General features: G+C 38.6%; 1 protein-coding gene and 1 pseudogene across 4 annotated transcripts; both read right to left on the reverse strand.

The window, feature by feature from the left end:
• Nucleotides 1-1,776: 1,776 nt before the first annotated feature.
• On the reverse strand, nt 1,777-11,966 carry LOC148868080 (GTP-binding protein Obg/CgtA). Of its 3 annotated transcripts, none has more exons than XM_088973968.1 (6): nt 11,827-11,966; nt 6,635-6,687; nt 4,079-4,187; nt 3,757-3,839; nt 3,573-3,635; nt 1,777-3,456 (listed from the first exon to the last, which is right to left on the reverse strand). In XM_088973968.1, exons 3-6 carry the CDS (start codon nt 4,176-4,178, stop codon nt 2,212-2,214), a joined length of 1,491 nt encoding a protein of 496 aa, XP_088830094.1. In that variant the 5' UTR covers nt 4,179-4,187; nt 6,635-6,687; nt 11,827-11,966; the 3' UTR covers nt 1,777-2,211. The 3 variants fall into 3 exon arrangements, with proteins under 3 accessions (XP_088830094.1, XP_088830095.1, XP_088830093.1); XM_088973969.1 differs by lacking the exon at nt 11,827-11,966 and adding an exon at nt 9,785-9,870; XM_088973967.1 differs by lacking the exons at nt 6,635-6,687; nt 11,827-11,966 and adding exons at nt 4,405-4,631; nt 4,899-5,012.
• On the reverse strand, nt 10,063-11,948 carry LOC148868081 (pentatricopeptide repeat-containing protein At1g77405 pseudogene; annotated as a pseudogene). Its single transcript, XR_016108291.1, has 2 exons — nt 11,827-11,948; nt 10,063-11,548 (listed from the first exon to the last, which is right to left on the reverse strand). The product of XR_016108291.1 is annotated as a pentatricopeptide repeat-containing protein At1g77405 pseudogene (transcript).
• Nucleotides 11,967-20,109: the final 8,143 nt, after the last annotated feature.

Below are 20,109 nucleotides of genomic sequence, written 5' to 3' on the forward strand. Positions count from 1 at the left end.
CCATAACTATATACTAGTCTTATTAGACTTGGCAATTGGGTTGGGTGGGTCGGTTTCGGGTTGGGTCAAGATACTTCGGGTTGATTTCGGGTCAGGTTTCCAAATGCTAGATCCTAACCCTAAATGTTTAGGTTAGGATTGACCCATGGGTTAATTTGGGTCATCAAAAAAAAATTAAAATTTTAAAAATAAAGAATAATACATGAAAAATGCCAAAATTAAAAGAATTAACCTTAAAATTCCAAATATAAAATAAAAAAACTTGAACATTTAACACTTCAAAGAGTAAAAACTAAGTAGTAAAATCTAAAGAGTGGAAACTTCTAACAATGCATAAATAGTCCCAATTAGACCTAAAAATCGGGTCAACGGGTTAACCCATAGCCCAACCCAGCCCAACCTAATTTTTTCTAGGTTGGGTGGGTCGAGTCATTCTCAAATTCAGGTAATTCAATATGAGACCCTAAACCTAATTTTTGGGTCGGGTTGGATTCGCGGGTTGGATCAACTTTTTGTCAGGTCTAAGTCTTATATTTAAAAAGAGAGCAATTCTGAGTGGAACACGGGGTCATCAATGTAGTCCACCACCAATATAAAGTGAACTGGTCATCTGCTATTACAAAGCCAGAGGTCCAGAGTGTAACGAGAGAGGGGCGGCCATGAATTCCTTCTTACTACTGGCACAAATCCATCTCTCTCATCCTAATTTTGTATATATTACACAGGTGCATTGGGGTCAATTCAGATTTGTTCTTTAAAGAGCGCCTCACACCAACCTCAAGAGCCGTATCCCTCGCTAAATTGTCCGCTCTCAAATTGCCATTCAACCAAGAAGTGCATCCTCCCTCGTTCATTTGAATGTATACTTTGTTTAGATATTGAAAATTAAGGCTAAGAGTGCAAACGTGTATATTTGCATATTTGTATTCCTGGTTCAGTATTAGTCTTTGGTAAGAATGCATTTGTCTTAAAAAAAAATGACAGTAAATACAGATTTCAAGACATGATTGCATTTAAAATGAGAGCAAAGTTAATATCCCGAAAAAAAAAAGATGCAAACTTTGCACTTGCTGCATTTGGAAATGATGCAAATAGGGTGTAAATGTCCGATTAGTGTAAATATGCATTCTGGTTCAGTTTTGCTAGCCCTTTGGCAAAGAAAGCACCTATGAATTGACAATGATATAAAACACAATTTCCAAGGTATATTTACACTTAAAATGAAAGGTAATTTTACATGAAAAAAAGAAGTAAATTTGCATTCAAAGTGGTTAATGTTAGGAAAGGTAGATTTCTATATAGGGATTCATGTTTGCATCCATTACAACTGAAAGTCTGTTCAGTAAGAAAGTAAATTTGTCAATGCAAAACTAACTCATGGATCCGAATGCACTCTACACTCCAAACACAACCTTAGAGTTGATCAATGTTAAAAAGGCACATCTCAATCTCGGGATTCCTGTTTGAACCTATCCCAATTATAAATCATTTATTAAGAGTACAAAATTATCATTGCAAAACTAAACCAACTTTGCATTTTCACGAACCAAACATATTTGCATTTTACCAATAACTTTTATATTTACACTCTTCCCAAACGGAGCCTAAGAAGCCATCTATCCTCTCTACCATAAATTTTGGTCTGTTATACATGTACCCTAGTGTTTCTCCGTTTCCTTCGCTTTATTGCCATAGAAGGCAACAGTTAACCAATGAACCGGTTCCGTAAAGAACCAATTGGCTTGATTTATTAGATGGTGGACTACATAGAGGACCTTTTGGTTCGCCAACATTTCTCATTAACACTTAACAATCGTTCATTCAGGTTCTCTTTGTTTCTCTGTGATATCAAAAGTTCACATCAGAATACATGGCTTTTCAGTGTGAAAATGATCATGAAGCCTTTGAGAAGTTACTCACTAACAACGGATCAAACAATATTGTAGTAACCATTCTGGCGTATTAATCAACAAGAAATCCAATCAAACCAATCATCAGCGTATCATGGAGCTCAGTCATCCAGTTTCCAATCAATCAATCAAGCTCCATTCGATGTACCAATCTAAGCGTCGACAGGCAATGCAACAGTATGGAAGAAGAAGATCATCGTTACCCATTCCCTAAACTAAAAGAAGCTATGGTCTCTCCGAAGTCATCACAAAAATTTAGCGTTAAAGATTGGATGCCCATGTTTGGAAACGTGTTAGTCAACTAGTCAAGCATAATCCCATCTAACTGAAGCCTCCTTGATTCTCCACCATCTACAAGCATTCTAAGGCCTGCTTTTAGCTCTGTTATGCCCTCTTCCAAGACTGCACAGACAGGAAAAATGGGAACACCTCGCACCCTTCTCTTTAGCTCTTCATACATATCCTCTGCACCTACCTCATCGATCTTGTTTGCAACTACCAAGGAAGGTCTATCCGTCAAACCTTTTCTATGGTATTCAAGTTCCAAAACTAAATCTCTCAACTGTACCCATGGAGGGATACCTTTTCTACCATCCAGTGCTGCTACCAAGTCTACTACATAAGCCAACACTTTTGTTCTCTCTATGTGTCGCAGAAAAGCATGCCCAAGTCCACGATTTTCATGAGCACCTTTTATAAGCCCTGGAATGTCAGCAACAGTGACTGAGAAGAAGTCATCGTAATTCAGCTTCCCTATATTAGGCCTAAGGGTAGTAAAGGCATAATGGCCCACAGCAGGCTTGGCCCTTGAAATGGCCCCTAAAAGTGTACTTTTACCAGCATTTGGCATCCCTACAAGGCCTACATCAGCAATACTCTTAAGTTCTAATATGAGAACAGCCTCCGATCCTGGCAGACCGGCACTGAATGAGGATTGATCTTCATCATCTAGCATCCCAAGATCTGGTGAACTAGGGTTATGGTTACAATAATTTGTATACTTGTGGTTCTTGGAAAATTTTGCTGAAGAGACATTGCCAAGCCCACCTTCTCCTCCTTGAGCAACAAGTACTCTTTGCCCTGGTTCTGTTAACTCTGCAACATTATATTGTACTTCTTCCATCTCTTCTTCCTGCATTTCTTCTTCTTCTTCCCATTCTGCTGCAGATGTACCATCATTGATTTCAATGTTTTCACTACCAACCTCTTCATAATAGACAATAGATTCTTCCCTGTGAGCTTTGTATTCTTTACTCAAAGGAGAAACCTGAGAAAGAAATCTCATTGATGATTCCCTAGGTACCTTCTGCAAGCTAGATGATTTCCTGTTCTTCCTCTCAAAGCTAGAAGATGAACCATCAACATCCCTTCTTTCCACTACCCTTGCTGTACTGGTAATATTTGCAGTTTGCTTCTCCGCTTGAGATGCCTCAAGTGTACCAGGGATCTCCCAGGGATCTAGAACCATCAAAGAACGGTTCTCAACAGAAGAAGGATACTCACCCTCTACGAGATGAATTACAGTGCCAATAGGTACTTGCACAACCTAGAAGATAAAATCAGGTCTCAATAAACTGAACCATGCTTTTGTACCCTAGGATCTAATAAAAGTTAACACAATGGAATCTCACAAGAACAACATAAATGCTTCCACATAATAACCTTGTCGGCCCCCCGGCTTCCTATCTTATTCTTTGATGCTCCATGCCCCCCTCTGTTTGCATTCTGTAAGATAGGATACCCATCATTAATATTTGTCAGTATTTGAATACCAATCAAGCTTATACTGACTTGGTAAAAAGGATGAGAAATTGTTACTAATGAAAGGAGAAGAAGAGTTAGGTACCGCGTGATGCTGCAGGCTGCTGAAGTCCCACACTGCAGAGGAGCACTCTAAAATCACATCACCACCTCTTCCACCATTCCCACCTAGATTAATTTGCACAATAAAAGAAAAGAAAGCAAAAACTTCCAATAAACCACAGCTTCAAATTAGTAACTTAAGTCTTTTTTATAAATGTCCAAAATATGGAATCTCTCTGTCTTTTTTATTAGTCCAATCCAATAAATCTATAATTTCTCAATCCCGCAGCCATTTTGATTCAAAACCAATATATAGAATAAGGAACAAAATAAGTAATAAATAGGAGGAAACGAGAGTAACTTACCATCAGGTTTGCCATGGCGATCATGCCGACTGCGGTGAAAGCTGTAACATCCATTCCCGCCAGTCCCTCCCTTAGCCCATAGTCTAAATCTGTCTATCATTTTCCTCTCCTGAAGAAGTCCAATGTGCAGACCAGGTGAATACAAGACAAGATATACAAAATGAAACTAATCTTGCTCTACCAATATGAAGATCAGTGGACATAACCACCAAAAAAAATGTATGTACAAAACATTCCTTTTATTTTAATTAATTAATTTATTATTATTATTATTATTATTTTTTTTTTTGGGGGGGGGGGAAGAGGGGAAGGTGGTTGAGAGAGACCTGTAGAGGGGCCTGCTTCGTTTTCTTGTTCGGGGTGTCCGAATAAGACAGGAAGGAAGAAAGAAGCCATGGAAACTTGTGTGATCTTCTTAATGCTCCAAAGTGGGAAAGTCGTCTTGCACAGTGCAACATTTCTTCCGAGGTCCTCTTAGACCCAATGACATCTAAATGATGGGCTTACCTCTGCTCTCTATAATGCCTGAACTTTGGATTTGGTTTTCCTTGTCCTGTTTGCAACAGTGATCCACAGTTGGAAGCAATATGATGCCTTTAAATTCAAACTTTGTTTGAACATGTTTCTTAAGAAGCAAAGGAAATAATTGAGTTGGTGCTTCTCTATGCAAAAAAAGGAGTTGATAGTTGAGACATGAGTTTCATATTACAGATAAGGGGGAATCTCGGTCAGAAACTTCAACAAACTGGGACTCAGTCCCAACAGTAGTAAAAAATAACCCCACCATGTAGGCCTGCTTTTGGATCACCAAGCAGCTTACCTAGACGGAGGAAGGCAGTCCTCCATTCTCTCACTTGTTCCCAATTATGCACTCAGGTTTTCTTTTTTCGACAAGTCCCAATTATCCACTCGTTCCACCTTTTCTTCTTCAATACTTGCAGAGATTTAATTGGACAAAGGATGGTTAGAAATACAACTTCTGGGTATGTGTAACTTGCCATTTGTAGTTGCAAAAGAACGTTAATAGCTCCTTGTTGGGCCTTTTTCAGTTCACCTATTAAGGAGGTGTTTGGCAAGTCTTTTTAGGAAGATCTTCCAAACGCTCAAGACCTCAAAAGACTGGTGAGTTTTCACAGGTAGATCTTCAAAGACCAAAGACCGTTTGGTACTTTGGTTGCAATTTTTTTCAAAGATCTTCTCAAAAGCTAGAAAGGCCAAAAGACCATTTGCCAAGCATACTTGTGGGCCACACTTACACAGGTGAAATGTCATGTGTGGGACCTCGTAACATAGCCAAACATGTAAATAGTACTTGTGGGTTCCAGTTACACATTTACCTACAAAAAATATTAAAATGGGCCCCACTCATGCATTTCCCTATGCAAGATATCAATGTAGTCCCCAAAAATACATTGACATATGTGGTTATCAACTATGGGCCACACTATACAAAAAAAATCAATGTGGAGCTCACATAATTCCATACATAAGGGGACACAAACCCACGTCTCAAGTCCACTAACACTGAAATCAAGTCCATTAACACACATCTCAAAACACTGAAATCCATATATTGTGTTCATAATTATTGGGGCCAACCAACTAATATAATCCATGAAAAACAAATAACTGAAGATAGGGAAGATGATTATAATGGTTTGGGAGTTCAAGAGGATGATTGTAATTCAGAGGATCATGTATCATTTCCCATTCAGGTTGAATCATCACACACCTGCAATAGTAGTTTGGACATTGGACCTTATACAATGGAGAATGCAAGTATATGTACTGTTTCAAAATAAATCTGACATAGTTTTCAAGGTGCCAAGGCAAGGCTAAGCGATTGGGGGCGCCTTGTTGCCTAGTCGCCTAGGCGATGGGTTTTTTTTTATGTTAAAAAACATAGATCCTAGGGTAGTTCCCTAGGTACCATAACCATATTTCTTTAATAATTATTCATGATTTTCATAAGAAAAGTATAAATTTCATATTAAAGTATAGTAAATCAACATATTCATGAGATGAAAAGGAAGAAGGAAAATAAAATTCAAAAAATATAGGGGCTGAACCCTTATTCTTGTAGGAGGAGGAGGAGGAGTAGAAGAAGTATTGGTGGTAGTAGTAGAAGAAGAAGAAGAAGAGGAAGAAGAAGAAGAAGAATATATGGAAGAAGAAAATGTGCTGATTAGATAAAATTTTAAGTCTTCCTTACTTATTGGTTCAGGTTTTTAAGTCTTTGAGGGTTCAATACAGCATTTAGCATTGTTTGTGTTGATTAAACCCTAATAAATAAGAAAATAATAAAAATAAATTAGTATATAAACACACAAAATGATTATTTTAGTTTAATAACGTTATTTTATAATTATAATCTCAAAAAAGAATGAATAAAAAAGTATTTTATAGTAGGAAGTAGAAAACTGCTTTGGCAATTAGGCGAGGCGAGCTTCAAAGGGTGCCTGCCTAGGCGTCGTCTTGACAACTATGAATCTGATAGTGCTTACTGATTTCTTTCAAGAAATGGCATTGGCACAAATGTATTATGTAGTTCAATACCTGCGTATGTTTGAAGTAACTGCAAGGTGGTCCTACTAAAGTACGGAAGTTGCCTGCCATCATAGAAAAGAAGTTTTTTGTAAGTAATTCAATTTACATATATGCATTCATACATCTTTACAAAGATACTGTCTAATAATGGTTCACAAGCATCTTCAAGAAAATCCAATACCTAAGATATCTTTCTTTCTTTTTCTTTTTCTTTTTTTTTTTTTTTTGAGAAAAACGTAACTGAATTCATTAAGAAAAGAGAAGGGTACACAAGAAGGTGTACACATATAAAGAAAAGAAAAACAAAAACAGGGATCGGATCTTTAGGAATTATACAGGAGGAAATTTATCAGAGTACAAATCTTCTAACAGAGCACCTAATTTTGCTAGTCCATCTGCAAGAGTATTAAATTCCCTTGGAATCCAAATCAGGTTTGCATTAGAGCAGTCAGTAAATCCCTTGCCTCCATCAGAAAGTGACCAAGTCTCCATGGTCCGGTCTCTTGTTTTCCTAACCATTTTATAGTGTTTGCTGCATCGCCTTCAATGGAGAGGTTCTGAATACCTAATCTGTTAATTATTCTGATCCCTGTAAGTGCAGCCAACACTTCTGCCTTGGTAGAATCTTCTATGCCTATTGGCCCACTATACACCCAGCAGATATTTTCATTTTCATCCCTTTCTTTTTCTATCAGTAACAAAGTAATAAGTCTTTTTTTTTTGATCAACCAAAGTAATAAGTCATTTGTTCCAGCCACTTCAACGTTATCAAATAGCCCCTTAAGTAAATGGCTCAGGTTAACCAAAATTCAGTCAAACTAATTCAAGTTAGCTCCAAACCTAAAATTATCTGTTCCTGCTTCCAGCACAAGTTCAGGTAAGAGTCTCAGGTGCAAACCAGGTAACTCTGCTACATAAGAGTTATCAACAGCTTTACAAGGTTTGAAATGGGTGGGACTGTGGGAGTGACACTTGAATAAGCAAACCCAGCCCTTCTGAGGGTCCATCTACCATTGAATTTGATAAAAAAAGTCAAAGACCTTAACAACAAGCTTTCAGATTTATGGAAGGGAAGCCTACTCTAGTCCATGTAACTCATTTTGCCTAAGAAGGGTGACTGTAACATGGATTTAATACTGGTGAAAAATACCAGCCCATCAATACAATTCTACTGGTTAAAAAAAAAAAACCTGTTTTGTGCCTTTTTGTCAAATGTCAACATGTAAATAGTTTACTAATTTACTGTTTTACAGAACTGATTAATTAATTTTAGATATCAAGTATAATCAGGTCTTGAGTCACACTTGAAATAATTGGCTTTTAGCACACAGTAATAACAGATGACAGGTAAGGCTATGAACATATCTCCTTTTGTTCACTCAGAGAAAGGACTCCAATCATGGTTCCAGACCTGTTTTGGGAATAACCTGTGCCCAATAGACTTGTTTAGGGAATAACTAGAGCATTCAGAAACTTCGGCCTTCTGGAAGCCTTATATCCAATTAATAATTTAGAGAATAGGAATGCAAAAGTTCTCTAATCCTACCAATGGGGTTCACTTTAATTGCAGTTGAATCTTTCTTTCTATTGCATAAAGCTTTGCACTTTGTTTACTTGGAAGTCCTTGTCTTGGATTCAGCATGGATGGGTAGTCCTAATATTTACTTCCACAAGTTTATATCTTGCCCTTGGGGCTACGAAGGAATTTCCTCTTACCTCTGATTGTATTAAGCCCTTCCCACATGGATCTAAGGTATTGATCGCATTCTGGATGCAAACAGGAGAGAGACAGGTGGCTTGTTTGAGATTGAAATATCTTCAATCTGTCTTGAAACGAGATATTGACTTCTTTGATAGAGAAACTAGGGATGCAAACATTATATTTTGTATCTCAAGTGATGCTATACTCATGCAGGATGCCATAGGTGATAAGGTACATAACTGAATGTGTATGTATATATAGGGAAACTGGTGGATGACCAAATAACCTGATGTCTGAATAAGACCACTAAAATTGTGTTTCCTTTTTCCTTTAAATCTAAATGCAGGCAGGCCATGCTTGGTGATACCTTGTTCAGTTCTGTGTTGGCATTATTATAGGATTTACAACAGTATAGCAACTTTCACTTTTCATATTGGCTATTGTTCCATCGATGGTTATTTCTGGTGGAGGGTATGTAATAATCATGTCAACCTTGTCAAGAAAAGGTGAGGCTGCTTATGCTGAAGCTGGGAAGGTTGCAAAAGAGGTAAACTCCTACCTTTGTCTCAGATCAATATTTGCATTCCCTAATGTGGTACTGTATAGATATTGCCTTCAAAGTTTAAAAGCTTGATTGCATGATGACAATACCCTCACTCAAGTACTAGAGTTGACCTAGCCTGGTAACAGAACTCTTCAGTATATTTTTCTAGGATATTACCTGCTTCCCTTTTAGTCTATGTTGGAGGGTTATGACAAGAATACAAATCCTGTCGCATATGGCTGAGAATATTATTTTAGCATATCTGAAGCCAAATGGCATCAATTAAGTTCCAATTAGTGGCCCATGAAGTTAACTAAAGTTGTTAGTCTTCCAATGATGCAATCTTGTTTCACATGCATTGAACTGATATAATTTTCTCTTTCCATGGATCAGATTATTTCATAGGTTCGTACAGTGTATTCTTTTGTGGGGGAGGACAAAGCAATTGAAGAATATTCCAGGTCACTCGCAAAAGCTGTCCATTTCTCTGGTATGCTGGCATCTTTGTCAGGCATAGGGATACTGATGGTGGCAAAGCATTTTCAACAGTTCTCAATGTTATATTTAGTGGATTGGAAGCATACTCCAGATTTAGAACAACTTGTTTTGAAGTTTATCGTTCTTCATGAACTTATCCTATTAAAGAGGCTATTTGTAGTGCTCTAGGCCAAGCTGCTCTCACAACCCAAAGGTAAACATGACAGGTAGTACATTGGCCAACATCATTCAAACACTATAATATTCTTGCATTGATACCCAAGAAATTGAAACTTCTAGGTTTTTGGTTTAGCAAACCTTCTATTTCGTGAGAATCATTCTCGCGTGATACCTAAGGAGGAACTTCACACTTTACCAAATTAGAGGACTGCAGTTAATTAGTTGATATCCCACCATTCACCTAAATTGGACTTACCAAGCTACAAACCAAGAAGCAAATTATGCTCTGCCTCTGTTGTTCTCCAATGAAGTGCATAAATCAGAGATTCAAGCTTATAATTGATGGCTGACCAACCAACCTGTAGACAAAGGGGAAGTGTGCATTCCATTTAAATGAAAAATAAATAATTAGGGATCTATGCTTAGAATAATTGATTACGATTTAGAAAATCATGACGGAAATGCTTACATGATGAAAACTACACAAGTAGACAACTTTCTCATATTTCAGCATGGTTGAGCATTCCCAAACCCTCAAACACCAGATTTAACATTTGTTGTAATGGAACTACCTTTCATTATTGGTTTCACTTGCATCACTTGCTTATATCTATTCTTGATCCCATTCTCAATCCATCTCTGAATTTCATCAGAAAATCCAGCATCACCTGCTGAACTCAGTGCATCACAGACTAATCTATATGTATGTTCTCTAGGAATTGACCCGCCTTCAACTAGCTCAACAAGAAAATCCTGTGCTTCCAAAACTCTTCCTGCTTCACATAATGCATGTATAATAGGGGTGTATGAACTTGTTGTGGGTATCCCATGGTTCATCAATTTCATCATGTTTAAAATCTCAATGGCCTTGTCAATCTCATTAGTTTTGCTGTAATACCTGATAAATGAATTGTAGGTAACCCGGTTAGGGATACATCCTCTCTGAATCATATCATCAAAAAGCTCTAATGCCCTTCCAATCCTATAGGTCTTGCAACAGCAATCAATTAAACAATTATAAGTAACAACATCAGGAACAAAACCTTTAAGCAACATAATCCGAAACAAGTGGTTTGCCTCCCACAACCTCCTCCTGGTGGCCTTGCGGCACCCAGTCTGCATGCTATGCTTACAATAAGAGCTAATCAAAATTGTGTATGTAAATATATCAGGAGGGCATCTAAAACCTGGCATTTCCATTTGCTCCAATAAAAATTTTGCCTGCTTAAAATTCCTAACTTTACAAAGAGCACATATGACTGTATTATAGGCATAAACATCAGGTTTACAACGCAGCTGCTTCATCCGATAAAATACTGCCAATGCTTCATTTGCTAAGCCCTCCTCTCCAAGAACTTTTATCAAACAGGTGATCGTAGCAGTTGTTACAAGTTGTCTGTTACATTTTCCATCCATTTCTTTAAGAAAATTCCACAGCATTTTCAACCTATTCCCTTTGGCCAATACACAGGCCATCTCCCTACAAGTACTCTCATTATGGATAAATCCAAATTGGGATTCAACCCAATGATAGAATTGTAACGCCTTTTCTGATCCTAAGTTGACCTTTTCAGGATCTCGGTATGCAGCAGGGCCAAAAAAACGCAATCCATCATGAAGATTGTCAGATTCTAATCGTAGATTTCTCTGTCTAAGAGGTGTCCGGTGCCTAAAACCTTTTTGGCGTCCAATTGATCTAGCAGATTGGAAAAAGAATCTGGGAATAGATCTCAAAACCTCACAGACAATCTCAACAGTCCATGGATTGAAATTGAGCCTAGTAATTGAGGCGGCAGTTTGAGCATCAAAAGGTCTGTCTTGGAGCATAACAACTATCACTTGACTCACAAGGGAAGTACGAGAAAGGATGATAGATTTTGACCAGGGAAGTGAAGGGGAAGAAGTATATCGACGTTTTTGAACAGGGAATGTGGGTGGTTGCCGCTGTTGGAGGAGTAACAGTAGTAGATAATCAACAGCTCCTGATATTCTCAGAAATGAGGATGACACCAGCATTTTACTGTCACAGAGTTTGGTTAGTATTCACTGTGAAGAAGAAAGAAAGAGAGTTTTTGGAAGGGAAAGCAAATACAGTTGAGATCTAGTTACAGCAAACTACTTGGGCGGATTCGGAATTCGACGTATTGGGCGTGGAGAAATATGTGGAACGTTAACAAATGTTAAACCCTAACCGTAAGGAACTATTGAGTATGGATGACAAAAGAGAAGATCATGGAAAAAAACGCGTGTAACGATGGAAAAAATGGAAGATTGAAGGAAGAAGGAGAAAGACTATACCTGTGTTGTGTCTGTGTCGATGCTTCTCAGTCGCTTGGGGGCAAAATTTCTCAGTCGAAAGTGGAGAACGAAGGGGTTTTTCGAATTTTTACCAGACGTATGGGGAAGCTAAAAAGACCGAATAGAGGATTTGCTTCTTGGGGCTTTTACGGTCTTTTTCTTTTCGGGCTCCCGTCTGGTCTAGCGCTATCGGGCTTTCACGAGCTAGACGGGAAAACGACCATTTTTTGGTCTATATTGGATCGGATACTATCCGATGAAAATAATTGAAAAATATTTATATTTTTTGTTCTTTTATATAAATTATTATATTTTCTTTTTCTCTTAATAATTTATTATTATTTTAAAATTAAATCACATCGGATCATATTTGGATATCCAACATCCTTAATAGATTCATATTCGAATAGTTGTTTGAGATATCCGATCAGATCTACATTTTACAATATCGAATCCGATCAGATCTACATTTTAATCTTGTATCAATTTATTAATATTTTATTATTATTGTTTCATTATTTTATTATTACTTTGTTATTTTTGTTATTATTATTTTACTAGTACTTTATTACTTTTTATAAATATTTAATAATCAATATTTTACCATTTTATTACTAATTTATTAATATTTTATGAGTATGTAACTACAATTTTAGTAACACTTTATTATGAATATTTTATTACAAGTTTGTTAATAATTTATTATTTTATTAGTACTTTGTTATTTAATATTTTATTAGTATTTAATCATTAATATCTTAATATTATTCTTAGTTTATGAATATTTTATTAATATTCGTTTTTATTGTTTTCATATTGATTTATTATTATTTAATAATTAATATCATTTTATTATTAATTTATTGATATTTTATTAAAATACTACTATTTTATTATTATTTTATTAATATTAGGGTTTAGGGGGTCTTTTGTTATGTGTTCTTTACTTCTTGGTAGGCTCCCCTCTCCCCCTTGGGAATCCCATTTCATAAAAAATGGAATTTGGTATCCCATTCTAACCAAACAAATGGTTAGATCAAAATGGACCATCCGGTTCCCATCAAGGTTCAAAATATCGATACACCCGAGACGCTGGTATGGGCATATCGAGCGAATCGATACCCTTTTTTTACGTTATATTTATTTATTTTTTCGAAATAGGTTCAGGGGGGCCAGTTTAGGTCTCCTCCACACCTTGAACCGATCAAACCCTCGATACACCCACTATAGTGGCATATCGGAAGGGTCCTAGAACGATACGTATCGACTGATATGGGCCAATACGTGTCGATACTTTGAACCTCGATTCCATTTCAGCATCTATTCTAGGGAACCAAGCAAACCCTTCGATTCTCAAAGTATTGCTTTTGTAGCATGGAGTAAAGAGAAAGATTTATCTTGGCTATAGCATCAAAGGTTGGGGCATCATTTAGATCATGCTCTATAACTGCTGAATTCCTCTTGATTTTTGAATTCTAGTAAATTGTGATACATGTTATTTTTCTAAAAATCACAGATTGCCTTTCTCACATAGTTCACATGTTTCTGTTAAACCATTTGAATTAGTTCATTCCGATGTGTGGGGACATGCTCCTATTGATTCAAGAGATGGTTTCAAGTATTTTGTCGCATTCATTGATGATAAATCTAGAGCTACTTGGATTTATTTGCTAAAGTCAAAACATAATGTTTTTGTACGATTTTTAAAATTTTTATCTAATAGTTTTGACTCAGTTTGATACTCAAATAAAAATATTACCAACAGATAATGACAATGACTATTCAAATAGACTTTTTTTTTCCTACATGTCTTTTTGAACTTGTAATTGTGCATCAACTCTCGTGTGTGGGCATCCCTCAACAAAATGAGATTGTTGAAAGAAAAAATATGCACTTGATCAAATTTAAGGGGAGACTTAATGTGAATTTGCCCCTTTGTCATTGATTGATGATCTTGATGATAAAAATGGCTATGCTATTTGATTAATCGCCAATTGTTAATGGTGACTCTGAGATAGGCATTAGAGGAATTGGTGGAAGAAAGAATTGTCCATACAAATGAACCTTTTTGAGGCTCCTTCACGAAGGTTAACCCATGTTACTCATCCTCCTTATAGGCTCAAGGATTTCTATACCCATCACACGACATCTTTTCCCATCCAAGAGTATGTTTGTTATGATAATATATCATTTGCTCGTGATGCTTTTCTTATTAAAATTAACAAAGCCATCGAGATTTTGTGATGCCAAAATATGTCAATTCGGAGGAAATCCATGCACGATGAACTTGAGGCCCTTGAAAAAAAAAACATACTTGGGATATTGTGAAATTGCCTAAAGGAAAGCCACGTGTTATTTGCAAATGGATGTACAAGATTAAGTATAATAATGATGGATCCACTGAAAGTAGGGCTTTCACTTGGATTGGATTTGGTCCAATCCAGTCCAATATAATATTGGTCCATTTATAAATGGATTGGACCAAATCCAGTCTAAATAAAATGCAAATGGACCAGATTGGGTTCAATGCAATTCGAATTGAACCAAACACAAAATAACATGAGAAATCCCGGAAAATATATTAAAAAAAAGTACTTCAATAAAAATACTTTTGATAAAAAAAGTAATTTGATAAAATGCAAATGGACCGGATTGGATCCAATCCAATCCAAAGTGAATGAATAAAAGTACTTTTGTAAAAGTCCTTTCATAAAAGTATTTTCGTAAAAGTACTTTCGTAAATGTGTTTTTATTAAAATGCTTTTGTAAAAGTACTTTTATAAAAGTGTTTTCGCATAACAATACTTTTATAAAAGTGCTTTCACATAAAAGTACTTTTGTAAATGTGCTTTCATAAAAATACTTATGTAAAAGTACTTTACTTTCATAAAATTACTTTTATAAAAAGTGCTTTTGTGTAAAAGTACTTTTATAAAAGTGTTTTTGTAGTCATTTTATAAAATTGCTTTCATAAAATTACTTTTCATAAAATTACTTTATAAAGTACTTTTGTAAAAGTGCTTTCATAAAAGTGTTTTTATGCCGGCTTCGGTTTTGATCAGTTTCAAATTAGATAAGGGTTTGGATTCATAATCAAATTATTGGGAATTTGGTTTAGGTCTGATTCAAACCGATAAGAATATGGACCAATTTATTTTGGACTGGCCCAATCCAATAATTATAACAGGCCGTCCAAATCTGATTTGATAAAGTTTTGATCAGTTTGAATCCAATCCAAAACCGGTTCATTGACACCCCTAATTGAAAGGCATGAAGAAAAGTAGGTTGCCAAGGGTTTTATTCAAACCTATGTTATTGGTTACAAAGAAACCTTTTCTTCAATTGTTAATATGAACATTGTTAGGGGTTTTATGCCCGTTGTTGTTAACTATGATTAGTTCTTATTTTAAATTGACGTGAAGAACACCTTTCAACAAGGGGATCTTGAAGAATAAGTTTATATGGACCTTCCTTTAGGTCATCATCTTGAATCTCAAGAAGGGCCTTGCTAGTAAATTGAACAAAGTGGCCTCAAATAGTCACCAAGAGCCTAATATGTAAAACTTAGCTATACTTCAATGAATTTTGGATCTCATATGGATTATAGTAACAAATTCAATGTAAATGATGAACCTTTGGAAGATATTGGCAGATTTCATAGACTTGCGGGTAAGGGTGAGCAGTATTCGGTTAAAACCGAAAAACCAAACTGAAAATTTTGGTTACAATTTTTTTGGTTTTGTAAAATTTCGGTTTCGGTTTTCAGTTTTAAATATTTGGTTAACCGAAAAAAACTGGATTAGCCGAACTTTATTCTTTATACTATATATATTAGCATATAATACATATATAATATGTATAAAATATATTATATTATGTATTAAAATATATAATTTATTATATACATTGTATAATTAATATTTTTATTATATAATATATATTATATGTTAAAATATACACTACAATATATATTAAAATATATAATGTTGAAATTCGGTTTTAACCAAAATAACCAAAAACCGAACTGAAATTTAGGTTTTGGTTATTTCGGTTCAGTTTTTATCCAAATAAACCGTTTGCTCACCCCTACTTGCGGGTCGACTAATTTACCATCACAAGATCGGATATAACCTTTGTTGTTAGTTATGTGAGTCAAATTATGCTCTCCTAAGGTTGGGCACATGGAAATTGTTTAACGCATATTGTGATATCTCAAATCATCTACAAGAAGAGGAATTTAGATGAAGAAGAATGACCATGCTGAGATTGGTGGTTACATTGATGCATATTGGGCATGTAATTCAATGGATAGGAAGTCAACCATTGTGGATTGTACTTTTTTTTTTTTGTGAGAATCTAGTTACTTGGAAGAGCAAAAAACAAAGTGTGTTTGCAAGTCAAGAGCTGAAGCTAAGTATAGAGCTATGAGCCTATGACATCTGCCACCTGTGTGTTAATTTTGCTCCGTTACTTCCTTTAAGACTTGGGTTTAATCCTAAAACACCAATGAAACTATTTTGTGACAATCAAGCAATGAATTACATTGCAGCAAATCTGGTGTTTCATGAATGAACCAAACATTAAGTCGACTGTAAGAAAATTTTCAAGCCAAGACATTTTTACCAAAGCTACATCAAGGGATCAATCCAAACAGATGTTTAAGTTGGGATCCATAGACATCTTTGCTCCTAACTTCAGGGGGAGTATTGACAATAAGAACACCAAACAAAATTAGAAACTGACCATACAATCAGTAATTTACATTATTAATTTCCCATTTTACTTGTAACGTATTTGCTGTAATTTCTTTCATACTTGGCTTGTGATGTAACCGTTTTCAGCTACGTACCAATGTTTTGTGATGTAAAATTTTTTGGCTAAGTACCTCGTTATTTGATTCGGTGGTGGCATGCCTTAGTGATGAGCTACTTGGTGGTGAATTGCCTACTGGCGAACTGCTCGGTGGAGAACTGCTTGGGGGTGAACTGCCTGGTGGCGAACTGCCTAGTGGCGATCTGTCTGGTGGCAAACTGCTTGGTGGCAAACTGCCTGGTGGCGAGCTCCCTGGTGGTGAGCTGCCTGGTGGCGAACTGCTTGGTGGCGAACTACCTGGTGGCGAACTGCCTGGTGGTGAACTGCCTGGTGGCAAACTGCCTGGTGGTGAACTGCTTGGTGGCGAACTGCCTGGTGGTGAACTGCCTGGTGGCGAACTGCCCGGTGGCGAGCTGCCCGGTGGCAAACTACCTGGTGGTGAACTGCCTGGTGGCGAACTGCCCAATGGCGAGCTACTCGGTGGCGAACTGCCTGGTGGCGAACTGCCTACTTGGCGGCCGGTGACTTAGAGAATGCTGAAGCTGAGGTGGTCTTCTTTCCTTTGTAGGCTGCGGGAGCTGAGGGACCTACGAGAACTTCTTCTTTTCCTCCTCTTTGTAGGTGGCGGGAGCTGAGAGACCTGCGAGAACTCCATCTTTTCCTCATCTTTGTAGGTGGTGGGAGCTGAGGGACCTCCGAGAACTCCATCTTTTCCTCCTCTTTGTAGGCGGTGGGAGCTGAAGGACCTGCGAGAACTGAATCAGAGGTCCCGGGGGTATTTTCCCGGTGGGGGCTCTCCGACGCTTAAGTTAGCACTCTTATTCTAGAGAGCTTTAAAGATAATATGAGAGAGTTAGAGAACAGGGGTTACTTCCCTTTTTTCATCCCCCTCCCTTTTGGGGGGTGAGGTCTTTATATACCGGAGTCCTCGCGGGTTATGTGGGTGAAAAGCCTCCAAACGGTAAGACTCGTCGCATCCTATCAGAACCGGGGTACGGTGGTGAACTCCTCGAGGTAGTTAGGCTGGCACTTGTGTCAGGCGGCCAGGTCGGCGCCTGGGCCGGGTTGTCAGGGGGCGCCTGCGTCAGCCGGTGGGTCAGTGTCTAGGCCAGGTCGTCAGGTCGGCGCCTGTGTCAGTCGACGGGTCAGTGTCTAGACCAGGTCGTCAAGCTGGCGCCTATGTCAGTCGGCGGGTCAGTGTCTAGGCCAGGTTTGTCGGTGGGCGCCTTATGGGCGGCTTGGCCGGATCATGCGCTAGGCTGGTCCAGCTCGGCCAGGTCGCGCAGGCCGCACGCCGCACGCAGCTTGCGCAGGTCGCGCGTGCCGCGCGTAGTTTGCGCAGGTCGCGCGTGCCGCGCGTAGTTCGCGCAGGCCGCGCGCAGGTCACGCCAGGCCAGCCAGATTGGTGCCCGGGTGGGTCACCAACTTTGTAAGTTTATTGGCTGGGTGTTTTCCTAGTTGTCACGAGGTGCCACATGTCACAATTTCACTGGAGGGCCAAATCTGCCCTCATCAGCTTGTATCTTTTTCATGTAGTGAATCCTTGCACTTGGTAATTCTCTGAGTTTTTGAGATTACCACTATGGTGTAGGTATTGTTATATTGGCTTTAACCGAACCATGCTAAATCCTTGTAGCTCTTTTTTTTTATTTTTTCCTCTTTGTTTATGTGAAAACAAAGTGGAATCGACCTCTTCTCAAAAATTTATTTGATAAGAGCGTGAATGCTGTCTGCACCATTCCCCTTAATCTGTAGTTGATGTCTTAATGTGGAAAGGTACGAAGGATGGATCTTTCACTGTTTGATCTGCATATAGACAATTTTGTAAGTCCAAGCAAGGTGAGACTTCTACCTCCAGGGTTAAATGGTTGTGGCTTTGGTCTTCTCAGGCTCCTTTCAGATGCCAGTTACATGCTTAGAAGTTATTTCTTAATGCCATAAGAACTAAAATAACTTGTTGGGGGTTAAGAAGAGCTAAAGAAACAACTTGCACCTTCTGCCATGATCAAGAGGAATCTAAGGAAACCGCTTCTTCGAATGTAGCTTTTCTAGAGCTGTTTGGCTCCAGGCCCAAATGGGATTCAATCCAGATTCCTTCTTGAGTTTGCATAACCCAGACTTTCTTGACATGTGGAACTCATACAATGATATCAGCAAAGATCTGAGAAAACCTATCATGGCAAGAATCCTCGCCACTGAGAAGTTTATGGGATGAAAGGAATGCAGTTCTGTTCAAAAAGGAAAAAGCCAGATCCGACGAATCTTTTGTGTTCAGGCAGACAATAACTCTCCTTTGCCTACTACCCTCTTTAGTCTTTACAATTACTTGATGGAGCGCAATCCGGCCGGTCTTACCTGTCAACGATTTTGCCTCTGACTGGAGCAATGAGGAGCTTGAAATGGAGAAGATGAGGGAACTTCGGGGGGAACCCGGTGAGATAACTCTGAAGCTCAAGTTAGTATTCTCTCAAAGGCAAAGTAAAGACTAGATGGAGCAAAGTTCACATACCTTGTTGTTGGGGGTAGGGGGCCTTTTATAACCACTTTGCGCACTCACTCCGAGGTCTCTGTCAGGTCGGGTATGATTATCTTTGTTTCTGCCAGTTCGGGTGTCATCCTTTCTGCTGGGACAGAACCACCACTACTCTTTGTCGGAGCTGTCTCAATAACTGGAGATGGTGGTGTCAGGTGGCGGTGGCAGGTGGCCGTTTGAAGTGCAGCCATCAAGCGTCAGATCCCAAGTCAGTCAGGTGCGCCGCCCCTGGTTACGAACTTCCTTTGTGTCAGGCATGGTACGGTTTGTTCAGTTTGGCGTCCTAGAGGCGAAGTGCTGGAGTGGTGAGCGAGGTGAAGTCTTGAGTTCGGAGGTATGTCCTGTATTGCCATAGTGCAGGCCAGTTCGGTGAGGTGAGTCCCGAACTGCTATAAGGTAGGCCAGTTCGGTGAGGTGTGCCCCGAACTGCTATAAGGCAGGCCAGTTCGGTGAGGTGTCCCGAATTGTTCTTAGGCAGGCCAGTTCGGTGAGGTGTCCCGAACTACTATAAGGCAGGCTAGTTCGGCGAGGTGTGTTCCGAACTGCCATAAGGTAGGCCAGTTCGGTGAGGTGTCCCGAATTGTCCTAAGGCGGGCTAGTTCGGTGAGGTGTCCTGAATTTCTATAAGGCAGGTTAGTTCGGAGAGTTGTGTTCCGAACTGCCATAAAGCAGGCCAGTTTGGTGAGGTGTCCCGAACTGCTATAAGGCAGGCTAGTTCGGTGAGGTGTGTTTCGAACTGCCATAGGGCAGGCCAGTTCGGGTTTGACTTGGGGCCCAAGGGAGAGTTCGAGTTCCCAGTAGTGAGTTCGGGCTGCTGGTAGGGAGTTCGGACCGCTGGTTCCTTCCTTTAGTGCTCGCGCCTTAGGCGTGCTGTTGTGCCGAGCTATTGCCTTTGCCACGTGTTGCATGATCATGAGGTCGGGCCAAATCTTCCTTCA

Source organism: Nelumbo lutea, chromosome 2, assembly GCF_056320005.1.
Source record: "Nelumbo lutea isolate HS-2025 chromosome 2, American lotus-T2T, whole genome shotgun sequence".
NCBI lineage: Eukaryota > Viridiplantae > Streptophyta > Magnoliopsida > Proteales > Nelumbonaceae > Nelumbo > Nelumbo lutea.